This window comes from Aspergillus thermomutatus, assembly GCF_002237265.1.
Source record: "Aspergillus thermomutatus strain HMR AF 39 chromosome Unknown NODE_130, whole genome shotgun sequence".
In the NCBI taxonomy this organism is placed as follows: domain Eukaryota; kingdom Fungi; phylum Ascomycota; class Eurotiomycetes; order Eurotiales; family Aspergillaceae; genus Aspergillus; species Aspergillus thermomutatus.
In genome coordinates, this window is record NW_020798179.1 from 46 (window position 1) to 25,208 (window position 25,163).

Sequence of the window (25,163 nt, forward strand, 5' to 3'; positions counted from 1 at the left end):
TATCATGGCATAGCGTGGAGTTTTGATTTTTATGAGTGGCACGAAACTGTGACGAGGATACCCAACTGAAGGTACAATGATACATGTATTAGACAATATGACCAATATCAGAATAGACAAGCAACTTCCCAAGATCTTTGTCTCTGAGCTGTAGAGTGAGCACTTTATTAATCGTTGTGATCAGTTACTGGTGTCTTGATTTAGTCTTCCATTCTCCCTCATGCTTCTTCATGCTTGGTGTTCTATCGGAGCTTGGGAAGAGACCAGTCTACTCTCCGGGTCAGTCAGCCGAATGGGTTCTCATTCCTCGACCATGGAGCCACCAATAATCTGCACGACTTTGAGCTGATATCTTGTTTGAACTCGATGACTCTATGCCCTATGCCCTTGGATTCGAGCCAGTCTCGTGGCTACGGCTTCCTTATCCTTTGCGGCAGAACGCCTCTAAGGTCATGGGTCTAGAGCAAGATTGTAGCACTCTTCGACAGGCGAGTCGCAGCATTTCAGGAAATTGAAAGACCAATATTTGTTTCAAAATACCTCAGCTACTGGATCCTTTTCGACTGCCAGAGATCTTGTACGAAGTACGGAGTAGACGGTAGATGGGAGACAGTCGGAAGGAAAAACAATTTGCCGATATAAAATTGATATTGGCCATCACGATCAGATACACAAGAACAAACAATAGAACAAGAATCAAGGGAAAATTATAGATACTTCTTTGCTAGAATATTCAGGGAGCACAATGGCAAAAGTGTTCTTCACACCCTGGAAGGACCATTCCCAGTTACTCACTGTCCGGAGTCAATTCTACCCACCGCCAGCCTATGATGGTCCGGATTTGCGCTCCAGGGCCTGCGCTACGGTACGCAGTTTCTACATTATCCGCTTGAACATCAGATTACTGACACTCTCGAAGGTTGGAGTTTGGAAACTCCGTGGCAACCTCCCACATCCGGTTGAGGCTACTGCCTTATTAACGGACGCGATTCTTCACGACGATGCTCAGAGAAACTCCATATTCTCGATTCGAGCGACCTACTCGGCTGCTTTTTGTCGGTCAGTGTTCTTTCTCTGTTACTGTATCAAACACATCGCTAACGCAGACGTCTCAGATTCGTGACGGGGCTCGTTGACTCGAAACTCCATGGACAGAGAAAGACCATGTTTCAACGAGCGATTGACCTCGGGCTCCCAGCATCGTTTGTTGAGCTGCGCCACGAGGCTACCCATCGAGAGTTGCCATCTCTTGTGGTATTGCGCAATGCGACGCAGCGCTCATTAGAGTGGCTCTGGGACTATTACTGGGCCAAGACAGACTCTGATGTTGCGCTTGTGTCTGGAAGGCCTGCGTCTGCGGTCTTTAACGGTGCCGAGGATGCCAATGTGGAAGAAATCAAGAGCGTCGTCAGGACTGCCCTCGCGCATCCAGCGAGCCAGGGAGACCTTTCAGAGCCACCACGGAAGAAGAGGAAGTCAGATCAGCACTCGTCTTTCCTTGCGGCGCAGCTGGTAGCGATATGCAAGGCGTCTAGGAGGAGTCCCCATTCACTTTCCCGAGTCCTCATTGAGGATTCGATTATTGTGCCGAAGGGACGAAAGTAAGTCTGCCTTTGATATGCAACGTTAGCGGACTATCCCCAGCTAACATATCTTCACAAGGCTCGGCGATTCCATGGATGAAGCATTCGCCAAGTGGGACAAGTCACTGCAGACGGTGGCGGCAGGACACTTTAGTTTTTTACCAGCCCTGACCGAGGGATTGGTCAATGACCTGGCATTCACGAGTCGACCGAATGCAAAGAATGATCCCCAGTGCGAGGCGATCTATATGTGGCTGGACCACATTTTGAAATCAGCACAGTGGAGTACAGCACGGCAGTCGCTTTCGCTAGCATACATTCTCACCGTCTGCGAACAAAGTTCGAACCACTGGATAGATCTGCTAAAGGTCGCTGTTCGCTCGGGGGATAATGATTTGCCTCCTCTTGCTAGAGATCAGAGTAACGCTCCAGCTCGACCGCAAAATGGGTCTGAAAGTACGACACATGCCCTCCACACCGAAGATGTTCTACAAGGGCTGCAAAAATTCGGGTGGGAACGTGTAGATACATGGGATAGCAGACCAATAGGGATAGTTTGACTTGAAAAATGGGCCATAACGCACCATCTCCGGTTTCGCACAACTCCTCCCATTTGGCAGAGTCCACACTGGCCATTTGGAATGACCATAGACCAAGGACTCCCTTTATCTTCACTTTATTTTATGGAGTCGTAGCAAGGATGATTGACGAGATGTATATAATTTTCCAAATACGGCCTAGTGCCAACCACATGACCCCGGAGCTACTATGAGGTAATGCTCCCGATAGTCTTCATTTATGGAGTTGAGATACCGCTTATTACTAAATGATCTCAGCGTCACCCCGCATTTTCTCTCTCTCTTTACACTCATCGTCAATGAACTTCGTCAGAGCGATTCGACCGTACTGTGGATCTCGATACTCAAGGGCACACCAAATCAGAAACATGCATATACAGTCGATTCCTATGTGTAAGTTGGATGTACTCCGTGCCTTGTGTCTCTATCTGCTTCCCACTAGTCTTGATAGATTCAATTGTTGGATACTCAAGCAAGTTTGGCGCTCACAGATATTGTGCAGGGACCGGGAAGGGCAATAACTATGCCTACCTTGTGACGGACGAGCCGACAAAAGAGTCCGTCATCATCGACCCGGCTAATCCGCCAGAGTATGTTGGCCGTCAAAACGCGCTCGTGGGATCACCTCTGATCTTCTGCTAGAGTAACTCCAGAGCTTGATGCTCAGGTCAAGCCGGGCAAGATCAAACTCAAAGCCATCGTCAACACGCATCAGTATGTCTCGGCATCCTCTCGCTAAGGGAGACCAGTATTAACATGCTCTTCCAGTCACTGGGATCATGCTGGTGGCAACGATGAGATGGTGAGTTAGCTATCTATGCTCATGCGCTCTTCAGTCTAACACATACAGCTGAAACATTTTGGTAAACTCCCAGTCATCGGAGGGAAAAACTGCCAATCAGTCACTCAGACTCCTGCACACGGGGAGACATTTAAGATTGGAGAGCGGATCTCCGTCAAAGCACTACACACCCCCTGCCATACTCAAGATAGCATCTGCTATTATATGCAGGATGGGGACGAAAAGGTGGTGTTTACAGGTGACACCTTGTTCATTGCAGGTGAGACCTGTTGTCAAGCATCTTCCGGTTGTTCTTCGAATGAATCTCACAATGGCAGGGTGTGGTCGCTTTTTCGAGGGAAATGCTCAAGAGATGCACAAAGCGTTGAACGAGACTCTTGCTTCGCTCCCTGATGACACCAGAGTCTATGTAAGCCGCTGAGAGACTACTTCTCCTTGATACAGAAACTGATTCCTATAGCCCGGCCATGAGTACACCAAGAGTAACGTCAAGTTCTGTCTTGCTGTGTCTCAATCAGAACCGATTAAGAAGCTAGAAGCATACGCAAATCAGCATCAACAGACCCAGGGCAAGTTTACTATCGGAGACGAGAAGGTATGGATTGTTTATCTTGTTTGACCGCTCCAGCTGACGAGGTTGTATAGCTGCACAATGTGTTCATGAGAGTCAATGTAAGAAGATCCAGCGGTTCCATCCTCTAATTATACTAGTGTCTGACTGTTACATAGGATCCTGAGATTCAGAGAAAGACTGGAAAAACTGCCCCAGTGGAGGTGATGGCAGCTTTAAGAGAGATGAAGAACGCTATGTGAGCTTGTAATTTGGGCATATAGCTTTGAATACACCCTCCGATTGATTGTCTTTGTGAAAGAGGGAATTCAGAAATCCTTTTCATGTACTTCTCGACTAATATCTAGATTTTGAAGGATATTTTTCTTCAAAGGGTACTGCAAGTCTTAAACCGCTGAGTCATGGTAGGGTCATGTTGGAAACGGAATAGTGCCTTTAATCACTCTAAACTTCATCTGTATTTCATCCATCGGTATCCCATATTCGGCATCCCATCTGCCATCTATCCTGATGTGAACGACTTTTCTGATCACTTATTTCACAGATCTCGTTCAATTCGCTCTAATATTGACTCGTCTCTAGCAGCTTCTCAATAAGTATATAGCCAGGACATGGCACGCAATAATCTCCCGTAGCGCGGTCCAAATCAGATCCTCCACCATGCACACCGCTGCCACCGTCAACAAAGCACTGTTTCGCTGTCCCCATCGGGGATGTAGTCGAAGTTACCGGCGCAAAGAACACATTACTCGGCACTCTGCGAGCCACAGTCAAGCGCCAGCCTGCGAGTGCCCGTTTTGCGACAAAGTCTTCTCCAGGAAGTAAGCTCGCCGGCAGCATCTCTCTCGCAACAACTAAACTCACTCTAATCTGATGTACAGTGACACTTTACGCCAACATGTTCGGGTCCGTCATAAGGACAAGGAGCTGAACTCCAGCCGCACGGTCAGAGCGTGTAGTTACTGTCGCTCGAGAAGGACCCGGTGCGATGGTAGGATCCCTTGCGAAGCATGTTCACGGAGAGGTGTCCAATGCTCCCTGTCGCAATTGTCCTTGTCCCGTCAAGGGAATGCGAAAAGTTCTCGAACTTTGGATGCGGACAGCAGCATCAGTGAACTTCAAGATGAGCAGTATGACCTGGAAGACCGCTCAACAACTGCTGAAGATCGCATAAACTCTACGTTCTCCTGGAGGAAAGCCAATGTCCTGCAGTATGTTGGGATCTATTTTGAGAGATTTCATCCTGTCTGGCCGTTTCTGCATAGAGCGACTTTCGAACCTAGTCAGGAGCCTCCGATTCTCTTGCAGTCTGTCGTCATGTTGGGACTGTGGATGACCGGGGACGAGGAGATGCAGGATCATGCAGTCAAACTACATGACAAGCTTAGTTCGTTAGTCTACGAACAACGAGTGAGTAACTCGCCTGGCTTCCCGTTTGGTTATCCAAGGAAGCACCCTCAAAGCCATTGTCTTCGAGTCGTGCCAGCTGATATCGATTTGATAGGACAAGTGGGCAGTCACAGATTCAGATTGCGAAGTCCAAGGGCCCTGGCCCATGGCAACATATCAAGGCATCCTTCTTCAGATCATTTTCGCCTTCCTCAAAGACACCCACAGTCAAGTTGACATTCGACTCGCCCGAACCATCCCTACGAGCTGCTCTCGTCTATTAACGACACTGACTGACACTTGCCTTCGCAAAAACATGTTCTTCTACCCGGAGATCTTAGCCCAGTTCAGCCGCGACTCTGTTCCAGATGTCTTCATCTGGGTTGGCATCGAGGAAGTCAAGCGCTTTGCACTCGCCCTCTACAGAGTTTGCAGGTCGTGTCATATACAATGCAACGACAACCCTCGTAGAAGCCCTCACGGCGCCAACAGGGGAAGAAGTCTCCTGAACCTGGCAGACTTGCAGTTCGCATTGCCTGACAGCGATGAGCTCTGGCATGCCAGCTCCGATCTGGCGGCTCGGCTGGCAGAAGATGGGCCCCTTTATTATGACAATAACAACTCCGAGGCCAATTGGATTTCTCAGTCAGTAAGGCTGTTGCAGAGGCATGATATGACATTCGATTGGTTATAGTACTGCGTGCGCGGAGGGTACTGTCGGGTAGGTCGACTATCTTTAGCTTCGACGATCCCCGCACAGAAGTAGGAACCCTTGATGGGCCCATGTCAAGAGCACGGCTCAACTAGCCAGCTGCAACGCGAAACTCCGAGGGTTATATTCACTGCATTAAGTAGTGAAGCTGGGGGAATAACAAGGATCTTGTCTGACCCGCAATCATCATGACGTCAGGCATGATCATCTACGGAGTATACTCCCGACGCAATGCGAACTGCAGTTAAATTGAGACGACAATCTTCGTCTTACAATCATATCTCCTCGAGCTCAAACTGTGCAATTGGGAATATTGTGCAACCATGTCTTGTCATCAACACATTCCCAGAGACGAGGATGGGGTCCCGGGCTCGCCTCGCACCGTCAAAAGTCGTGTCCTGGAAAGCGGCGCCAGCATGGTCCAGGATTTTACGCCTATCAAACAGATCTGCGCTCATCTCAATGCATTCCACGTCTACGCGTCGGATACGACCAGATGCGTGGAAGCGAATCATTACTGTACACATGTTACAGAAGGTCCTCATAGCTCCCTTCCTTCCGCAAGAAGAAGACGGCTGACCTGAAATGCAGACATCAGGCAGTGTCTGTTATACGATTCCCCCAAGCCTAATGCCCGATTACTTGGAATCGAGTACATGATTTCCCCGCGCTTATTCGAGACGCTCCCCTCCGAGGAACGCAAACTATGGCACACCCATGACTATGAGGTCAAAAGCGGCATGCTGATTATGCCCGCTCCCGCCGGAATGCCAAAGCCTGCCTGGGAAGCAGCAGAAACGTCAGAGATGAGGGATATCATTCCGCTGTACGGGAAAATTTATCATTTCTGGCAGGTGGACAGGGGTGATCCACTTCCCATGGGAGCTCCAGAGCTCATGCTTAGCTTCACGTCTGACGAGAGAGTCCGCTACGCTCATCCAAAGGGTCTTGAGGGGTTACTTGCGGAGCGGGACGAGAGGTTCGGGGTGGATTATAAGGTCAAGGCGGAGAAGAGGAAGGATATCCCGTCACCCGAGTTGCATCCCGGTAAGTAATTTGGGGCGTGTTTGATAAGCGGGAAAATTGCTGAATTGAATGTCACAGATGCCGACTTCATGTGGAAGGGCAGGTAAGACGAACCTGGGCAATGTGGACTTTGAATGGGAGAAAGGACAGAATGAAAGACGATGCGTGTAAAGTATGATGACGAGCGTGTGTTACTGGCGGGATATCCGTCCGAAAACCTTCTCAGCCTGGATTATCAACTTACGAGCATGCAAATCATCCTCTGAATTCTTTTGAGAATGAACTTCCAAGTGCTACCAGAACATATGTCTCTCATCATACGAGGAAAAGGGGGACGAAAGGCCAAACAGAAGTATCATTACCAATAATATTCTATCTCAAATCTAATTGTCTCCCACCCACGCCATCCAGCATCCCAGTCCCATAGTTAAATGGGGTCAAAGCTAAGACAGCGTTCGGGGATATCTCGCCACTTTGTGGTTAGTCGAGACGTATAATGTTCATCTTGCTTCTCTGTCCACACTCGCGCGTCCTGGTGTTGTATTTCGGAAACGGCGAGCTCTAGCAATTTAGAAGCGGCGTTGAAAGGAGACTAGAGACTAGTACATGTGCTTGTTGGGAGATTGCCAATATCATTGAATTGTCGTCGATTGCAATTGGCAGCTTGATATCCTTGCGCCATCGAGAACCCATTGAACGCGGCCATTACGCAATATGAAATGAAGTTCTCAAAGAGGGAGATCATTCAGGATGGTAGAGCGAAGACCTGGCTGACCCGACCCATACCAGACATAATGGTTGTGGAAATAGGTAGCCATAGCGCTCAAGCTGAAGAGAGGAAAACGAGAGGAGACGAACCGCAAGTGCGGAAAGGATTTTAAACGAAGACCACACCACGTGACCGGCCTCGGCCGCGCCGACTCTCCGCCGACATGCAATAGCTCCCAATCAGCTCGACATAACAATTAAAGAAATGCTCTGACCTCACCGATGGAACGACTATTCCGCTCAGCGCTGAGACGCGCAACTCCCGGCGCCGTCTTCCGCTTCACGCTCGACGGCCTGGGCCTGTTCTGCGCATGCACTCTGGTCTGGGAGCACCTCATCACCGTGCAGCTCAGCGAAGGACCCTCTATGTACCCCACCTTCAACCCGAGGGGCGACTACCTGATGATATCGCGGGTGCACAAGTACGGCCGGGGGATCGAAGTAGGCGATGTGGTTCGGTTCTACCATCCAACGTTCCTGGGAGTCAATGGTGCGAAGAGGGTGTTGGGGATGCCGGGGGATTTTGTCTGCAGAGATCTGCCGTTCAGTACGGAGGTTGGCACGAGTCAGGAGATGATACAGGTAGGGGGTTCGATGCGAGTGGCTTGGGGGCGACTGGGAGTTTGCTAATTGGAGGCTGCGCTTAGGTACCCGAAGGCCATGTGTATCTCGGCGGAGACAACCTTCCCTGGTCGAGGGATTCGAGGAATTACGGTCCTATCCCTATGGGATTGATCAACGGGAAGATTATCGCTCGTGTTTGGCCACCGTCGAAGATACAATGGGTGCAGAATACTCTGCAGCCAGCTCAGTTGGATGAGGAATAGGATTGGGGCTTTCGACGGGTTCAACTGTCGTAAAAAGATTTGATTTGCGGGCGCATGGTTGGGGCAGAGGTTAGGAGTTTGGAGTTAGAATTCAACTGGTGTACATATTCATACATGTCGGTTGTACAATACAGATCTATCACCTGAAAGCTGTAACGGACAGAAAAGAAGCGCAAACGGATGCATGGAAAGCAGATCACCGGAAGGTGGAAGGGTTTCTCCTCTTGTAAGGCAGAGGTTCAACTCTCTTCCTGCGCAGTTCTACGTCGGCCTCAGGGAACCCAATCTCTCTCATAACTTCCAGCATGTTCTCATCCCATTGGGTTCTGAAAAGGTGCGCCCCAATGGCCTTGAGGTGGTATCTGGCCTGCAGTGTCCGAAGAAGGACGTCACGGTTCGTCTCCATGCCCTTCACCAGAGAAAAGTTCAATGGAGCCGAATCCTTTTGCTCCATGATGAAGATGGAGAGTCTGTGGTAGGGGCTGCCCTTCTGAGCGACAGGGGGCAGCCAGGGAAGAACAACCTGCGAATCTGCTGACAGGTTGGCGAGATCGACCTTGGTGGAAGTAGCGGAGATGGGGACGTTCACAGCAAGGTAATACATCTTGTAGTCGAATCCGTCCTTCTCGACATTGGGGACATCCGAGTCGACAACGGCAATCGTCACGAGCTTCTCACCAGCCTCAAATAGCTGTACATCAAGCTTGGGGGGCGTCGAGCTGACCCTGGAGTTGACGAACTCTCCAGGTTGAATCGTGTGTCTACCGAAATAGAGTTTGGTGTCCACAACCGGGTCGCAGTGAGGAAGAACATCCGGAATGACCTTCATTTGGGTAATTCTCTGCACCAAGATCTTGCGACGGTACTCTCTCCACTTCCGATCGGCCAGGAAGCGGTAAATAGGCTTGGTCATGTCACCTAGATTGCAATTAAGGTTAGTTGCATGTGTGAATGGCATCTCTTCTTTTGAATCCATACCTTGCCCATCTTCAAACTTCTTCTTAACGGTAGGATCATTGATATCGGCACGGATCTTGAGCCGCTCAAGCTCCAGTTCCATTGCCCGCAATTTCGACTTCTGCACTTGCTCGCCGCCAGCCTCTTCCGTCGGGATAGCCTGGAGCCTCGCAATCTTCTCCCGCATGGCCGTAATCTTCTTGATTTTCTCCTCGCGATCTGCGAGTAGTACCTTCCGGGCTTCTTGGAAGCATTGATAGGGCAGTTGCTCAAAGGGGATGTTGGCGGAGTTCTGCAGTGCTGCTCGACGACGGCGGGATCCAATGGGCGCAACGCCTTGCTTCAGCAGTTTCCTTTCCAATCGCGGACTTGTCACGAGAGCTGGGTCCGGGTTTTTGTAGAAAGGTTGGCTTTGGGTCTCGGTCTGAGCTTCCTCGCGAGCCAGAGCGGTCGACTGAAAGGTCCGCGTCGACTGCAACTGAAGGCCTGGCAACCCCCTAGTATAGGTTTTCTGGATGCATTGAAGCAAAGGCCTCGAGGCCCGCTCACAAGGAGCCATTATTGCCAGAGATTATCTGATGGATGCGATGGAGGAAAAGGTGGTGATCGTGTTGTCAGGGCAAAGGTGGTAGAGGGTCGGACGGAACTCTTTTTTTCAGTCCGGCACAGCCAAGCCTCACCCAACTAGCGCGGACCACCGCAAAGCGCCAGATTGAACTTTTGCTTCACCTGCCCTGGTTCGACAACACAACAATATAGGGCATATAACAGCAAGATGCCTGGAACTGACGCTCTTCGCGCTCTCAGATGGATTTCGAGAAGCTCAAGTGGCCTATTTTCGGGCGCTGAAGCCACAGCGGTACTGACTTTTCCTTACTGAATCGCAATGGCATACTGACCGTGGGGTTTCATTATTAGAAGCGATGCCTGGCAACACCTCTTTCGAGATCAATGGCAACAGAGGCCCAGCCTACGACCGATTTCCTCACAAGAGAGTCCTCGACCGTTCCCCAGCCAGCATGGGATACATCCGCCAAAGCCACCACCTACTCATTTCCGTCGATGGAACCCCTGCGTATCGTCGAATATCCTCGAAACCAGCTCTTGATGCCTCTACGAAAAGACATTCTTCACCGAGCCGTCATCTATGAAGGTGACATGACCCGGCAAGGTACAGCAAGCACAAAGTGGAGAGACGACGTTCATGGGAGCGGTCGAAAGCTCCACGCGCAAAAGGGCACCGGTCGGGCGCGTGTTGGCGACAAAAAATCCCCAATTCGGAGAGGAGGAGGTGTCGCTTTCGGTCCTCACCCTCGCGACTTTGCTACGAGTCTCCCGCAGAAGATCTACGACCAGGCCTGGCGGATAGCCCTGAGTTACCGGTACAAGCGAGGCCAGCTGATCATCATCGACAACGAAATCTCGATTCCCGAGGGTGCCACCCCACACCTCATCAAGGAGATCTTCAAGGTCAACTGCTGGGGCCGCGAGTTTGGACGCTCAACATTAATCACAGACCAGCTGAATGAAAGCTTGTTCGAGACGGTACGTGGGGTGGGGGAGCACGCAAAGATACTGAACCGCAAGGACGTGGACGTCAAGGACCTCTTGGAGACAGGAAGATTGGTCATTGAAAAGCAGGCGCTGGACCGCATTCTAGCTCAGCATTCAAGGGACTTGGTCAACAAGCCTGCCAAGGCTGTGTATTAGGTGCAATAAGTTTGGCGGCTTGGGCTTTCTACGGTTTTTGATTGTGTATTAAAACAATGGTATCCTTGTGTATAAATAGATTAAACATGATATGAGTATCGTTTGAGCAGCAACAACGAATTATCGACAGCAATTGTGATTGAGGCTTCCGGGCTTTTAAAGCATCCATACGAAACCTCCCATTGCCTTTCAGATTCCACTCAAGATTTCGGATCAATTCCCTCAATTCCTGGTCAAGCGCTTCAAGCAGATATCATTACTCAATTTGAACCTTCGTATTCCCGTTGCGCAGCTAATTCCGTTGTCGAACCGCTCGTAACCGCGGAGTTGGGGATCTGCTCGGCAGCAAACCCATCCATCTTGTCCAAGCTGCCGGCGGAGGAAAATCAATCAGCGCGAAAAACTCCGAGGTCAAGCGTCCATCCAAAGCGGAGAAACGACCTTCTTTCCCGAGTCATAAGCACTAGATTTCTCCATTTCCATCCATTGTCCGTTTCTCCTCAACGACGGACTGTTGTCTGCCTAGATGTTACTTAGACGCAGTTTCTGCCGCTTACCAACGCCGTCGAGCTGGATCTCGCGGGTTTCACCAATGCCTCTCCGCGCGAAAGTGACGAATCCAGCATTCGGGGCTGCTGCCAGGGTATTATCTATAGCTTGAGATCTGGTTGATGTGTATGGTGTCTAAGATGTTTGACAGATGTCGACTGCTCCCGAACTTCCCAAAGAACTCCCCGGAGACGAGCCCGACGATGTCCTATTCAACTCCCTCTACGGCGTACGATTGATTGAGCTCAATCGACCCAAGAAGCTCAATTCGTTGAACGGGTCGATGGCACGGAAGATTCTCCCTCGGTTGAAGGTTGGCGATTCGGGATCCTGCAGTTTGTGATAACGTCTTGGTTGCTAAGCCGGTGGAATAGGAATGGGAAAAATCCCAGCTTGCGAACATTGTCATGCTTTCCGGTGCTGGCACAAAAGCTCTCTGCGCAGGAGGCGACGTCGCTTCTCTAGCTCTGCAGAACGAACAAGGGCCAGAAGGACAGCAGAAGTCGACCGATTTCTTCGGCCTCGAATACCGCCTGGACCACATCATCGCTACCTACACAAAGCCATTCATCTCGGTAATGGATGGAATCACGATGGGCGGCGGCGTTGGCCTCAGCGTCCATGCCCCCTTCCGCATTGCAACTGAACGTACTGTGTTCGCCATGCCCGAAACGACCATCGGATTCTTCCCGGACGTTGGTGGCTCGTTCTTCCTCCCCCGTCTCGACGGAGAGATTGGCACTTATCTGGCACTCACCTCGGAGCGCCTCAACGGTGTGCAGGCGCTCTACGCCGGTGTTGCGACACACTACTTCCACTCCAGTGTTTTGAGCAACCTGACAGCTCGTCTGGCGGAGCTGGCCTTTAGGGACCATGCGTCGCTTGCCGAGCGCTTGGACCTGGTCAACAAGACCATGGCCGAGTTCTCCGTCGGCCTGCCGTCGCTGGAGCAGGAGCCTATCCACCTTGCCGGTAGCCTGCGGACCGCCATCGATCGCTGCTTCAAACACAACACTGTCGAGGAGATCTTCAAGGCCCTCGAGCAGGAGACCGTGCAGAAGGAGTGGGCTCAGAAGACACTAGAGACCCTGTCTTCTCGCTCGCCCACATCGCTCAAGGTGACCTTGCGCCAGATGCGCGTGGGCAAGCAATGGACCATCTCCGAGACCTTCCAGCGGGAGTACCAGATCGCGGCCCAGTTCATGAAACACCCCGACTTCGTTGAGGGCGTGAAGGCCCGTCTGATGTCGAAGCCCCCTCGCCAGGCGACATGGCAGCCAGCTACCCTGGAAGAAGTTACCAGTGATGCTGTGGATGCCTTCTTCAAGCTTCCCGAGGGCGAGTCCCGGCTAGCACTCTTGAACAAGACCAACTACAAGCAATACCCCCACGCCTACGGCCTTCCCAGCGAGGCGGAGATTGAGAGATTTGTACGGGACAGCTCCGAATCCGCCAGCAAGACCGTGGCAGACTTTGTGCAGAAGTGGGGTCACAAGGAGGGAGTCAGAGAGAAGGTTGCAGAGGTTCTGGCTAGGCGGACAGTGCAGACTTCTGAAGGTTTGCGGTGGGAGTAATCCATCCATGTAAACAAGGTCAAATATCAAATGATTGATCTATGTGAGCTTTATAGCTTGGGTGTGCATATTGACTGTAATCTTCGTTTACATGTATTCTTCAATTGAATGGTACCTAGACCAATCAAGATCGCACCAGCTGTACAAGGTTGACAGGATCCTGACCCTCTGTAAGGCACTAGAACGAGAGAATCCAAACATCACCCAACCTCCCATTCGACTCATCCAACCCTCCCTGCACGACAATCGCATTCTCGCCGTGCACATCGGCAGCAAACCATCCGCGAGCATAGGGGGCCTCAGCGCCCTGCGCATCTACTCTCTTCCAGGACCGTTCCTCCACATCAAACACCCACACATCATCCAGCATCTTCCCCGCCCCCTGATGCCCCAAAGCGCTAGGGTCTCTCTCGCCGAACAGCGTCACCAGCGACACCCGACCACCAATCCGCACAGGAAGCAGAGCGCCCACGCTCCGTGCCTCGGGCCCACTCACCCCATCAGCAACAAACCGATACGACGACCAGGCGTTCGCTTCCGGAGAATACACGTCCACACTGCCGCCTTGCTCGGTCTTCCCATCGAATCCATTCATCCGGTACAACACGCCCTCCGCGAAGGCGATCGAGGTACCCCCGCGCGCAGGGCCCGGCGCAGAAGCCAGCGGCGTCCATTCCCGGGTCGAGAGCCGGAAGGCCCAGAGGTCGGAGAGACGGCCGCTTTCGGGGCAGCCTGCGTGCAGGTAGAGCGTGTCGTTGCCGTCGCTGGTCATGCTGTGGTAGCTGCGGGCTGGGGGGTGGGTTGCTGACGCGGGGGCGATGAGTGTCCAGGCTGAAGTCTGGGGCTCGAATTCCCAAATTGCGCCGTCTTCGTCGATGGGGGCCATGGCGATGCCGCCGCGGCCGGAGAAGAGGTAGATCTTCTGGCGGAGGGTTGCGGAGGCGGATCCCACTCGTGGGGAGGGGACCTGTGATGTTGACGGTTTGGCAACACTTAACGTCGAGCCTGTTTTGTTGGTGGTCAGATGTATTCGTTTGCAGGCAGTCTATCATCTTACTCGTGCCATCCAGTGCGATGGTATGCACGTCATTATCGCGGGGTTCGCGGGGTCTCAGCTCTCCTCCAAAAACGTGGGCCACGTTATCAACAACAGCAAGTACTTGGGATGAACGTTGAAGAACCTCTGCGTCGAGGACTTTGGTCCATTTTCCGGTGACTTGGGTAGCTGCCATTTGATTGCTTTTGTTGGAATTGTCTACCTCCATGGGCCTGGAGCGTTTGAAGTTCGTGCATCCATATGGGTTCCGAGTTGATCGTCGTTGGGTACCTTGGGAGTAGCCTCAGTGACAACCTTTTCGTCCGGCATCGCGTGGTCAACATGTTAGGCAAGTGGTGCTTGATAATCTGGTGTCTCAAGTGAATTCTGCCATTATCTTGCCTCGAAAAGAGTCTTAACTAGCAACAAAGCAACAGGGTTGCCAGAGAGAGTCCTCAAAAAAAGAGGAGGAGAGGGAAAAAAGAATTCGACAAGGGCAGGGTTCGAACCTGCGCCTCCGAAGAGAACAGATGTATTGACAATTCACTGTAGGGAAGTTATTAGTATATATGGGCGGAAGCTGAGAGCAGGCACTACTAACAGTCTGTCGCCTTGGACCACTCGGCCACCTTGCCGATTATTAATCGGAATTGACCTTTTTGAATTCTAGTAAAAACAAGAGAGGTACAGGTAGAGAAGAAGATCAAAGCAAATTCGTGACTCCTTCCTTTCTGTCACATGACACTAGCTCCGACCACTGTATCTAGGCAGAGCCACAGAGTAGTTCTTAGCAATACGAGCATCATACACACAGTACCTTACAAATGGTAGCATTCTTGGCCGTTCCAGAGGCCTTTGCAACGGATCTTGTTTAAAGATCTGATATACCATCTTGTCAAGAGAAAATCGATCGTAGAGATCGAGAGGTATTTCGGGTGTTGAACAACCACCTCCTCATCTTCCCCTCCGCCACCCGCCTTTACATCATCTTCCCCCCATCCATCGAAATTCATCAGAACCACACTGGCAATCCACCCACGCATGGATTCTCAGAACGATTCCCTACCGACAGAATTCAACCGGAACCACCGACCACAGAGGAAGATCCAAATAATCAAATCCTTGATACAATTAACGCAGCGGAGGAAATATCCCAACCTCTCGATCAGATGGCGAGAGATGCACTGGCTATCCTAGACCAGTGAATACCTCACATGTATGCTATTATTAGAAAGCATTCACTACTCACACAACTTGTCAGTGAATACCCTGCGCTAGTTCCACCAATTTTACGCACCAACACATTTCTTATCTCCTTCTTCCATCAACTCTCCTTCTTCCATCATTACTCTCTACTAGCAACCACTTCATGCCAGTACAAGACGGAATTTCACGAATCCTCCTCCTTGCTATCGAACCACAGGCAACCCAAGGAAAAATGGGTCGTCCAAAACAATCAGTGAGCGGCGCAAAGGCAATGACGCCAAGAGAAGGGTGCCAATGGCACAAGAATACGCCCGATATCGATTGAATCAGGGCAAGATAACAGAGGTCTCACAAGGAGGCCAATATACCAGAGTATACCTTTTTGACGTCCCATTGAAGGAGGAGCGCGTTCAGGGGCCAAAGCAATGGCACCGTGCCCCTTTTCCAACAATTCGCAGAGCCATTGGTGCTCTTGCAAGCCCTCGGATAGGGCATGTTCCACTGGAGATGATCACAAAGCTCACGATCCTTCGTGACCTGTATTACTTAGACGATGAGGAGGAAACGGAGAAAAGACATGGATTGGAACGTCCTAGCAAGGACGATGTCTACCAGGACTTTGAGGAGGATGAGGAAGAGGACGAGGAGGAGACTTTTAAGGGCCCAAAAAGATGACCGAAGCGGTCAAAGCAGGAGTCTTGCTCTCGTAAGCGGCAAAGAAGTGACCACCAATCGCGATTTGAGTGGGACCTCGGTCCTGATGCAACCTCCGACGATGCTATTCGGAAGTTCGCACCGGTGCTCTTAGGCCCAGGACGGAGACATCGATGAAGTACCCTGTCTAGTGGCAGGACTTATGCGCCACCCATTCGCTGCGTTTGGACCACCAGCCGGCGGTGGAATACTTAGATGCCCGTATAGTCAGTCATGGAATAATTCACCTTAGCCCAAAAATCATACTCATCCGAGGGGAGAATGGTAGATGCAAGTCTTCTCCATGATGAATCCGGTGTCGCCCAAACCAAGCCGAAGTATTCCCTTGCAGCAATACTGTACCCTGCTGCACCCCAGTCAATAATCCCAGCTACCTTACCGTCGTTGATGATGATATTAGTGGGGTGTAGGTCACCATGAGTTAAGATTTTTCTCTCGTCTTGCCCATTCTCCCCTGATGCAAGAATCTCTTCTGCTAGGCGGTAGTCATCCTCGTCGACCAGTTGCCCACCAGGTCTCGAATTCTTAAGCGCATTAACAACACCCTGGTTAAATGCCTTTCGGGTTTGAAATGGCCCGTATTGATAGTTTTTCTCTCCCCATGGGTGCTTAAAGACGATATCTTCACAGGGACCTTGATCTACAGACCCAAAGAAAGTACCTTCGACTCGGCGCCATTCATGTACATAGACTCGGAGTTGCTCCAGGATGCATTGTTGGGAATCCTCAGAAAGACTTTCCCAGCATGCCTCAAGAGGAGCACCTGGTATCTTCCTCATTAAGATAAACCCAATATCTTCAATCATATAAGCATTGAGCACCTCTGGGACAGGGACTGATGTGGAGTTTCGGACGAGACACATAGCCTCGGCTTCTCCCATGGTGACTGTAAGGCCCATTTTCAAGATCTTGGATTCACCGATCTCCAGTATTTTGCAGCCACTGACTCGGTGAGGGCATAGGTCTCGTCCATTCCAGATCTCTTGACGTGTCACAATAGGTGGTGCTTGGTCTTCTATTGAAGGCGCGTAACGTACGTTGATAGGAGAAGGAGAAGATAACAAATCGTGGACATATTGTCGAACGTTCTGCTTGGAAGGCTATGATATGTTATAGTGGGATTGCAACCAAAAGGTGATACACTTACATTACTAAAATCAAAAGAAACTTCTTCCGTCATTATTATATCTTTGGCCTATTATCACTGCTATTGTTTTCGAGGTCCGCATGTCAGCCGGCTGCTGGAAGAGGACACATCAGCAGGACAGGGGTTGAGAGAGGTCACTGGGTGAGTTATATTCAGGTTCAGGTGAGCTTCAATCAAAAAAGACAACACAAGATCAAAAACATACAACAGCGGGGATTCGCTGGTGGTCACCCACCCAACTACTAACCGGCCGGCGTGTGGCTTAAGTACGGCTGAGCGGACGGGAAGCCCTGTTCTCCACACCCTATGGTCGTATGTGCTGGGTTTTATCTTGAAGCCATATACAATGCGCAGGGGTGACCACACTAGCACTATATAGATATGACCAATCCCTCTCAGCCACAGACCCGTTGAATCAGGGAATCAACAAAAGTTCTAATAGCTTGACGATGCACCCAGGCTAACCGCGCCGCATAATAAGTCCCTCCTCCGAGGAAACCCATCACCAAGCCCGAAACAGCCATCAGATCCCAGTTCTTCGCCTTGTAAACAGGCATCCGCATATCGGCCGTCTGCAGATGCATCGGCCGCGTCTCCCTCCCATCCACCACCCTCAGCTCCGTATCATACAAAACCTCCTCGATGAGGTCCGCGCCCAGCTGCTTCCGCCTGGCCGCCACGCGGGCGATCCGCTGGAGGCGTCGTACATTGCGCGCGTAGGTCCCGTCCCCATCCTCCATGAGCAACTTGGTCTTGGCGTAGACTTCCTCCGCCGTGAAGCGGAACTTGTGCAGGAGCTCGGATGTGCCGCTGCCGGCTAGTTTGGCCGCGTTGCCGATCTGGTCGAAGTAGAAGGGCATGACGAGCATGGGTTTGCCGTGGTAGAGGCCCTCGTTGGCGCTTGATCCGCCGCCGTGGGTGAAGTAGATTCGTGCGTGGGGGTGGTCCAGGATCGACCGTTGGGGCGCGAAGAAGGGGAACAGCCAGTCGTCATGTTTTCCGTCCAGGAGGTCGCCGAAGCGGACTGTTTGGCCGTCGATGGTGTACTGGTCTGTTGCGTCGAAGAGCTGCCGTCCGCTCTTGCCCACGGACCAGATCACGCCGTCGATGATCCCTGCTTCCATCGCCTGGATGAGTCCGTTCATGATTTTCCGAGCATCCGCATGCGGCAGAATGATATGCGTCCCCAGCGCGACGTAGATGGTCTTCGCGTGCTGGTCCAGGAATCGCTGGTGGAGGTCGTCCAGGGGCGGATATTCATCTGCAAGGATGGGCCCGACGGCGGCAACCAACGGAGGGAGGTCCTTTGGGACTTCCAGACCGAAGAAAGAGTTCACCAAGACGAGATAATCCGGCTTCGTCGGGGCGGGAAGAAGATAATCGAGACCCGCCCGTTTGCGCATCGCCTTGGTCCATTTCCTGAGTGCGAGCGCCTGGGGCAAGGCACGCACAACCACCAGCTCGTTATTGATCCGGGACCACAAGGACCCATTCTCCGACGTCAGGGTCATGTCCAGCTGGAAGCCCGGCTGGCCGGGGATGTACGAGCAGGGAACCATCATATACGGCATCTGCGGCCACACGATAGCGATGGGCAGCTTATACTCGAAATGGATATCCTTGACCGCGTCGACGAAGAAATCTGCCACCATCATATCCGGGCGTGTGGCGGGATCGGCCATGATCTCCTTCAGTCGATGGTAGGTCTGCGTCCACAGGGAATCGAAGAGGTATTTGGAGTCCATGACATCGCCCAGTCCCTTGGCTGGGTCCCAGAGTCGACTTCGCTTGTAGTGAGCGTCGAGCTGTTCATCTGTCGGTCCGGGGCCCATGAGATGCGTGCGGGAGACTGGGAACCCGTCTGCCCATTTCTCTTGTCCATCGAGCGTGGCAAAGTCGACTACATGGCCTCGGTGGGCGAGGATCTTCCCGAGTTCTAGGACGGGTGCTAAAGAACGTTATAGCATATGGTTCTATTTGCGCCGTAGAAGGACTCACCCGCATGAGTATACCCTCCCCCCGTAACCACCAGGAGGATCTTCCTTGACGGAGTGGTGATTTCTGGCATCTCATAGGTCGGTACAAGAGCTTATCTCCAACTCTCTAACAATTAAGCTGGCTCTGGACGGCGCGAGGTTAAAATACCTCAGTGACACGGATCCCCCCTTTGTCTCGCCATAGAAACCCGCCGATTTGACTCCACCAGTCCAGGATTAAACGCCAATCGATACAGTACAAGAGTGATATAGACAGGGGCTGTTCTATTATGAACCTCAGGTGATGTAGACAAACAAGTGACTACCTCAACATCCCTTTGGACTCCAGCCCAGAGAGCGCGAGCCTTCCCCCGTGGCACAGCAACCTGAATCTCATAGCCAAGACAACGATAGATCATGCACCAGTTCTTGACAGGCAACGTCTCAACCTCCAAAGGCTGGCAGAATCGTCTTTGCGCCTTCTGATGTGACTGTAATCTTTACAAGCGGGACCCTCTCTCCCCTTCGAATAGCACCTGTATCGAGACTCTGTGGATACTCCTTCCATATGGCTCGGTCAAGCTGCCCCGGTAGTACGAGGAGGAGATCAATGGACATGAAGTACATATCCATGAAGCTTAGGGGGCATTCCCTGTGGGTGGATGTCTGGGCAGGGAGAACGTAAGAGCATCGTACAGAATGTTTACATTGCCATGAAAAAGGTAATAATAAATATAAATAGGTATTCCTGTGTAAGAATCATGCTTTGCTGTTGCTATGGCTATGGCTGGTAACTTATCCATTTGCGTATGTAAGCCTTTAGTCAATGCTGAAGGGTGAGGAGCTGCCTATATCTATATCCATTACATATGTGTCTTTGACGTACAAACGCTATATCATCCGCAGAATGATTGGCAGCGACAGTTTACCACTCTATCTGCCACATTCTGAGCTCCCGGAAATCCACCCGATTGAACTTGTACATTCTACCGAAAGTTCCGAGATCTTTCGAGTCTCTTATCGCGGATTAGAATGCTGTCTGAAAGTGGTTTGTCGCCCTCATCTTGTGCCCCAGCGTCCAACATAATTAAGATGCCAGTAGTTCCATATGGGGGATGATCCAGGCTTCTCACCAGATGGCCGAGATCTATGCCGATATCGCTGCGAGTCTCAAGCGTACCAAGCCCTGTGGACACATGGTGTCTGTGGCCAAGGGATCGTTCCGTACTTATACGGTCTCCTCGAGTCATTTGATCCCAGACTGCTCGGTTCGGATCTTGGATCTTTCAACGAAGACAAGGCTTTCCCATGTGCCATCCTCCTGGAGTACCTACCCAACCCGACAAGCTTCGAGACTGCTGGTGCTAGTCTCTCCCCGGAACTCGTCAGGATCGCAGTGGACAGCTTGAAGACAATACATGGCGCTCGCGTAGTGCACAATGATCCACATCTCAAAAATGTTCTGATTGTTCCCAAGGCCAAGTCTCCCCGAGTGGTCTGGGTGGATTTCGATGTCTCCATAGTGTTTTCTGGAGAAGGCACCCGGGGCCTGCTTACCCTGAGCGATGAAGCTGAGTGGGAAACGAAAGTTTTTGAAAGCCGTGTTCGCAAACTGGTAAGAAATCGCTGCCTTGCGTGTTCATGATCTACCCGACGAGAACAGCGAAACAACTCTCCTCGCATTTAAACGTGGCCGATGCTGAGTCTGTGAGCGGTACAGTCGGAGGATGCTGTCAGGCTGTGAGCATGATTAGGGCGCAGGGAAGTATGCTAATAAAACAGACTTATGCCGACCTCTATGGATTCCAGCTCTTTCCATAAGTCGTGGGCATTATGGAATGCACGCTTTAGTCCAACATTGTTCAACCATCAAACTAAGCTAAACACCTTAAGTACTGGGAGGGTCCTCCCTCTGTGCCCATAGACGTGGTCTTTGTGATCAGCCTTCTTATAGCCTATAGATACTAGGTAACTGTATCTCTATACTACTGTTGCCACAGCTGACCAGACCTGTATTCTGCTAGCCACTGCCTTGAGTGTATGTCTCTCTGTTAAGCTGCTCCTTATGAACGACGAGCTTCTGATCTTACTAAGCGCGATTCGTATAGAATGAGCGGTGGGTTGAGGGACGAGTCCCGTAAACAGGGTACCGCTCCGAAGGGGTTCAGACGCAGGAAAGCTGGTGCTAAGGCATTGGGTTTGTGAGTAGTTTTTGGGACGTGGGACGGGGTGGGATATGGGGGTAGGGACCTTGTGCTCGCCTGTCTCCAGGTTGATTGTGGTGAGTGTGACGTTGATGCCTAACTCGTGGATCACCAGGTGGATGCGCTGGGGGCAGGGTAATCGTGGGTCTGTGAATAACTGGAGAGAAGTCATTGTAGGACGCAGCTAGAATTCAGAGTCGAGGGGCGTTGATGTAGTAGGATTGGGGGGTTGAGATCAGGATGTTCTTATACTAGGCGACAAGAGCGTACGTAAGTGAGGCTGCCTGGATGGATTGTCTTGGCTAGAAGTGCATCCCAGAAGTAGGTGACAAATAAGATAGAAGCATTATCGTCATCATCATCAAATTATATTAGAAAAAGCCGTCCAAAAGTTATATACTTGGTACAAGGAACAGAAGCCGAACCCTGCTCAAAGCGCCTCAGCAAGTCCAGTCAGGAACTCGCTCAATCCATACGCACCAGGGTCGGGAACCTTGCCGAGCCATTCCTCCTCGCCACCGACGTAAACGCTCCGCCCGAGACTCGCCTTCATGCTCTTGGTGGCTTCGGTCCCGTCCTGCGCGGCCTTCGCAGCGGCATGCACGTCCTTCGCTTCGACCAGCGCGTCGCAGAAGGGGACGAGCGCGTCGATCAGGGTGCGATCGCCCGGCTGCGCGGGGGTGTACTTGCCCAGCGCAGTGATGGAGTACTTGAGAGCGTGGGCCCAGACCTCGACCGTTGCGGGTGTTGCGGTGCCGTGGTCCTGGGTGCGGAGACCGTGCGCGAGCGCGTTCAGGAAGATGGCGTAGATGGCGCCTGATGTCCCGTCCATGGTGTTTTCCACGACGGTGACGATGCGGTTGACGGCGGTGACGGCGTCGTCGGTCAGGTTGGAGGATGGGTCTTCGAGGAGGGAGAGGACCGCTTCTGCGCCGCGCTTCAGGCCCACGCCGCAGTCACCGTCGCCGACGATGGTGTCGTACCGGGTGACCAGCGGCTCGGCAGCAATGACCCGCTTGAGTCCGGATTCAAGGACTTTCTTAAGAATGGCTGGGTCCACTGGAACAATATCAGCCGCTGCAAAGAAGGCGACCAATGTCATATGGCAAGATTAGGGCGAACTTACACTTAACGTTACTGGGTTGGTCCTCGGCAAGCTTCGTGCTCTTGACCTCCACAGGAGCATCGGATTGGTGTGCATCCCATGTCGATGTGCGGATTGGAGCGGACCAGCCCACTGCTTCGGCAGGCGCGTCGAGGAGCTCGAGCATAGACTTGCCAGGGCCCAGTCCCGTATCCGCGAGCTTCAATAGTGAAACGCTGAAGCCCAGTCCGTTGAGACTGGTCAGAAAGGTTCCTTGAATGATTCGCACAGGCTTGATGTTGAAATCTTTCTTCAGGTGGCGGTATACTTCGTCGGTGATACCCGAGAGCTCGAGGGTACTGACGCCACCGAGGTTGTTGATGAGCAGCACAAACTCATCGTCTGGCTGATGAGTCAGGAAAGCGCGGTCTGGGTCGTTGTGGTCCAGGATCTGGAAGAGCATAGTCTTGACCACTTCCGGGAGGGTAAACTTCATCCGGTGGGACCCCGGTTCGTTGTGAATGCCCATTCCGACCTCTACTTCCCCATCAGGAATGGTATCCTCTGGGACTCCTCTGCCAGGAATATGGACGTGGGCCAAGGAGGAACCCACAGACGCAAGGTTGGTGTTTGCTAATTGAGCGACGCGGTACACGTCTTCGAGCGATGCACTGAGCGATGGTCAGCTGTCGGCCGGGATCGGGTTGCCTCTTCAACTTACCCAGCTTCTGCCAAGGCTCCGACGATCTTCAAGATGAGGATGCCACCACCGATACCGCGACGGCCAACTTTTCCGCCCTTCATCTTGCCAACGCCGGCGTCATCATTAATGGCAAAGAACTCGGTCTTGATTCCCGCCGCTCGCGACTTCTCGGCCGCCATGCCGAAGTTGAGAACGTCGCCAGTGTAGTTCATCGGTATGATCAACACGCCCTTTTCGTGGTCGACGCAGTTCATGGCGGCATGACGAATCTGTTCGGCGGACGGAGAGGCGAAGATGCTGCCGGCTGCAGAAGCGTCTAAGAGGCCATGGCCAACATAGCCCGCAAAGGCAGGTTCGTGGCCGGAACCTCCACCTGAGATGATGGCCACCTTGGATTTTCTGGATGCATCCGGGCGACGGAAAATAACCTTGTGTTTCGAATCAAATGCGAGCGATGGATTTGTGAGAGTCAGGGCATGGAGAGCCGTTTGGACCAGGTGGTTCGCGTCGTCGAAGAAGTGTTTGGCTGTATGCCCAATCGGTTAGCGCATACCATCATAGTGGTATGTCTTGAGGAGAACTTTGACTCCATGGCGAGATGCATGGGATGAAATGGAAAACTGGACACAATAATCCTTGAATGAAAGTGAGAGACATACTCTGCATGATGCAAGAAATGTGGAGCGCGACAATCGCAGATGTGACTATGACGGCTAAATCCGGAGTTGCGCCGTGTAAAAGTGGAGAAGATCGGGGATATCGATATCGTCGACTCAAACAGTTCTGAGAATGTCGCTGGAACGGCAAAAGAGACAACCCTCGTCTGCTTTAAATAATCTTCCGGCAACTCTCTCACGGGATGAGTCCCAATCGGACAATTTCTGGGCGATATTTCCCCTCAATGCGAAGACCGCGGGATGACTGGAAGCGACTGCGCCAGGGATTGCGATGGGAGTCAAGGATCGGTTTGCAGTCCGTGAGAGGCGGGGAAAAAGTGGAGTACTATCCTGATTCCTGAGATCAAGTTTCGCCATGCCATCTGTCAGTTCGGATGCTCTGTTCGATATAGACTAGGCCATGCCTGTTGGAGATGCGCTGGACCGGTTGAAATCGCAACGGTAGGGATGATCGTGGTCTGAAGGCGGACTCACTGGAGTATAGAGTATATTTGAGAATCTTTTCCAGATATACAATGCGTTCTTCCACGGCAATGCTATATGGATAGTCTGTGGAGCGTTGTATACAGATGTAGCAGTTCCAGAGAACCAAGGCCCATGACCGAGGAGATCGATCATTCGAGAGGGGGAAGAGCAGTATATATAATAGCCATAACTCATAACCATACTTGAGAAGCAAACCTGTTTGACTTTTCGCCATTTTTGCTGTTCACATGAACAATGATTCTCCTGTCGATCGACCCGACCCATCGTAGGTCAAGCAGGAGTACTAGGGTACTGTAAGGTACCACGGTTAGCCTTCCCTCCAATTGACCCATCCCTTGGTCAGTTGGTCCCAACTATCAATATTAAGAAGGGCATCAAAGGCGGTTCATGCAGAGTTAGCAGTGCATTGTGCACTGTGCACCCATTGATCGTGGAGTCTGGAGTCTGGAGTTGAGTCTGGATCGGAGACAGAGTCCCAGCGGAAGCGCTTCGGCTTACCCTCCAGGGTAATTCCGTCAGTGTCCAGTCGATATCATGATCCAGCCTGTCTGAATGGTGTGACTTGTGTAGATTAATATTGAATATTATTGATCATTGATAATTGTACCTATGACTGCCTCGGCGGTTAGCCAAAGCTACTTACTTGTCTACCTATTTCACTACGATGTCATAAGTGTGTAACCATTGGCTCATGACAGATTTGCCATAAGACCAATTAATCATGATAACATTGCTTGCAATACTGACATACCTCTCAGCCTGAGATCTTGATGTTCATGCATTCAGCGAATTCAAGATCATGTGGTATTAAGCCTAATCTCCCTTGCATCAGTCCTCAGTCCTCAGAAGAGAAGGTGAGCCGGGCAAGATGACTGAACAGAGTA

The 25,163-nt window shown here is 51.6% G+C and overlaps 9 protein-coding genes across 9 annotated transcripts; 4 read left to right on the plus strand and 5 right to left on the minus strand.

Annotated features, from left to right (window-relative positions):
• Nucleotides 1–745: 745 nt before the first annotated feature.
• On the plus strand, nt 746–8,256 carry CDV56_100261 (uncharacterized protein; the record flags this gene model as incomplete). The annotated part of the gene is made up of 25 exons (XM_026753880.1): nt 746–865; nt 920–1,059; nt 1,116–1,601; nt 1,663–2,094; nt 2,420–2,554; nt 2,653–2,751; nt 2,804–2,875; nt 2,930–2,963; nt 3,012–3,222; nt 3,281–3,372; nt 3,424–3,558; nt 3,609–3,635; nt 3,693–3,772; nt 4,117–4,130; nt 4,185–4,355; nt 4,416–4,440; nt 4,530–4,745; nt 4,818–4,944; nt 5,039–5,568; nt 5,618–5,644; nt 5,985–6,154; nt 6,227–6,682; nt 6,740–6,764; nt 7,633–8,011; nt 8,077–8,256. The coding sequence occupies 25 exons, from the start codon at nt 746–748 to the stop codon at nt 8,254–8,256; spliced, it is 4,383 nt and encodes a 1,460-aa protein (XP_026613358.1).
• A 196-nt stretch (nt 8,257–8,452) lies between these two features.
• Nucleotides 8,453–9,772, minus strand: CDV56_101501 (mitochondrial 54S ribosomal protein mL38; the record flags this gene model as incomplete). The annotated part of the gene is made up of 3 exons (XM_026755120.1): nt 8,453–9,174; nt 9,235–9,699; nt 9,763–9,772. The coding sequence occupies 3 exons, from the start codon at nt 9,770–9,772 to the stop codon at nt 8,453–8,455; spliced, it is 1,197 nt and encodes a 398-aa protein (XP_026613359.1).
• A 392-nt stretch (nt 9,773–10,164) lies between these two features.
• Nucleotides 10,165–10,923, plus strand: CDV56_101733 (mitochondrial 54S ribosomal protein uL4m; the record flags this gene model as incomplete). Its single annotated transcript, XM_026755352.1, has 1 exon — nt 10,165–10,923. One exon carries the CDS (start codon nt 10,165–10,167, stop codon nt 10,921–10,923), a length of 759 nt encoding a protein of 252 aa, XP_026613360.1.
• Nucleotides 10,924–11,623: 700 nt separating this feature from the next.
• CDV56_101941 (mitochondrial 37S ribosomal protein mS47) lies at nt 11,624–13,046 on the plus strand (the record flags this gene model as incomplete). Its single annotated transcript, XM_026755560.1, has 2 exons — nt 11,624–11,785; nt 11,847–13,046. 2 exons carry the CDS (start codon nt 11,624–11,626, stop codon nt 13,044–13,046), a joined length of 1,362 nt encoding a protein of 453 aa, XP_026613361.1.
• A 178-nt stretch (nt 13,047–13,224) lies between these two features.
• On the minus strand, nt 13,225–14,278 carry CDV56_102162 (Kelch repeat protein; the record flags this gene model as incomplete). Its single annotated transcript, XM_026755781.1, has 2 exons — nt 13,225–14,051; nt 14,104–14,278. 2 exons carry the CDS (start codon nt 14,276–14,278, stop codon nt 13,225–13,227), a joined length of 1,002 nt encoding a protein of 333 aa, XP_026613362.1.
• Nucleotides 14,279–16,193: 1,915 nt separating this feature from the next.
• CDV56_102549 (phosphotransferase family protein) lies at nt 16,194–16,901 on the minus strand (the record flags this gene model as incomplete). Its single annotated transcript, XM_026756168.1, has 1 exon — nt 16,194–16,901. One exon carries the CDS (start codon nt 16,899–16,901, stop codon nt 16,194–16,196), a length of 708 nt encoding a protein of 235 aa, XP_026613363.1.
• Nucleotides 16,902–17,544: 643 nt separating this feature from the next.
• Nucleotides 17,545–19,217, minus strand: CDV56_102711 (glycosyltransferase family 1 protein; the record flags this gene model as incomplete). The annotated part of the gene is made up of 2 exons (XM_026756330.1): nt 17,545–19,097; nt 19,148–19,217. The coding sequence occupies 2 exons, from the start codon at nt 19,215–19,217 to the stop codon at nt 17,545–17,547; spliced, it is 1,623 nt and encodes a 540-aa protein (XP_026613364.1).
• A 1,016-nt stretch (nt 19,218–20,233) lies between these two features.
• CDV56_103043 (uncharacterized protein) lies at nt 20,234–20,812 on the plus strand (the record flags this gene model as incomplete). The annotated part of the gene is made up of 2 exons (XM_026756662.1): nt 20,234–20,740; nt 20,789–20,812. 2 exons carry the CDS (start codon nt 20,234–20,236, stop codon nt 20,810–20,812), a joined length of 531 nt encoding a protein of 176 aa, XP_026613365.1.
• A 947-nt stretch (nt 20,813–21,759) lies between these two features.
• CDV56_103226 (putative dihydroxyacetone kinase (DakA)) lies at nt 21,760–23,782 on the minus strand (the record flags this gene model as incomplete). Its single annotated transcript, XM_026756845.1, has 4 exons — nt 21,760–22,388; nt 22,456–23,084; nt 23,135–23,642; nt 23,776–23,782. 4 exons carry the CDS (start codon nt 23,780–23,782, stop codon nt 21,760–21,762), a joined length of 1,773 nt encoding a protein of 590 aa, XP_026613366.1.
• Nucleotides 23,783–25,163: the final 1,381 nt, after the last annotated feature.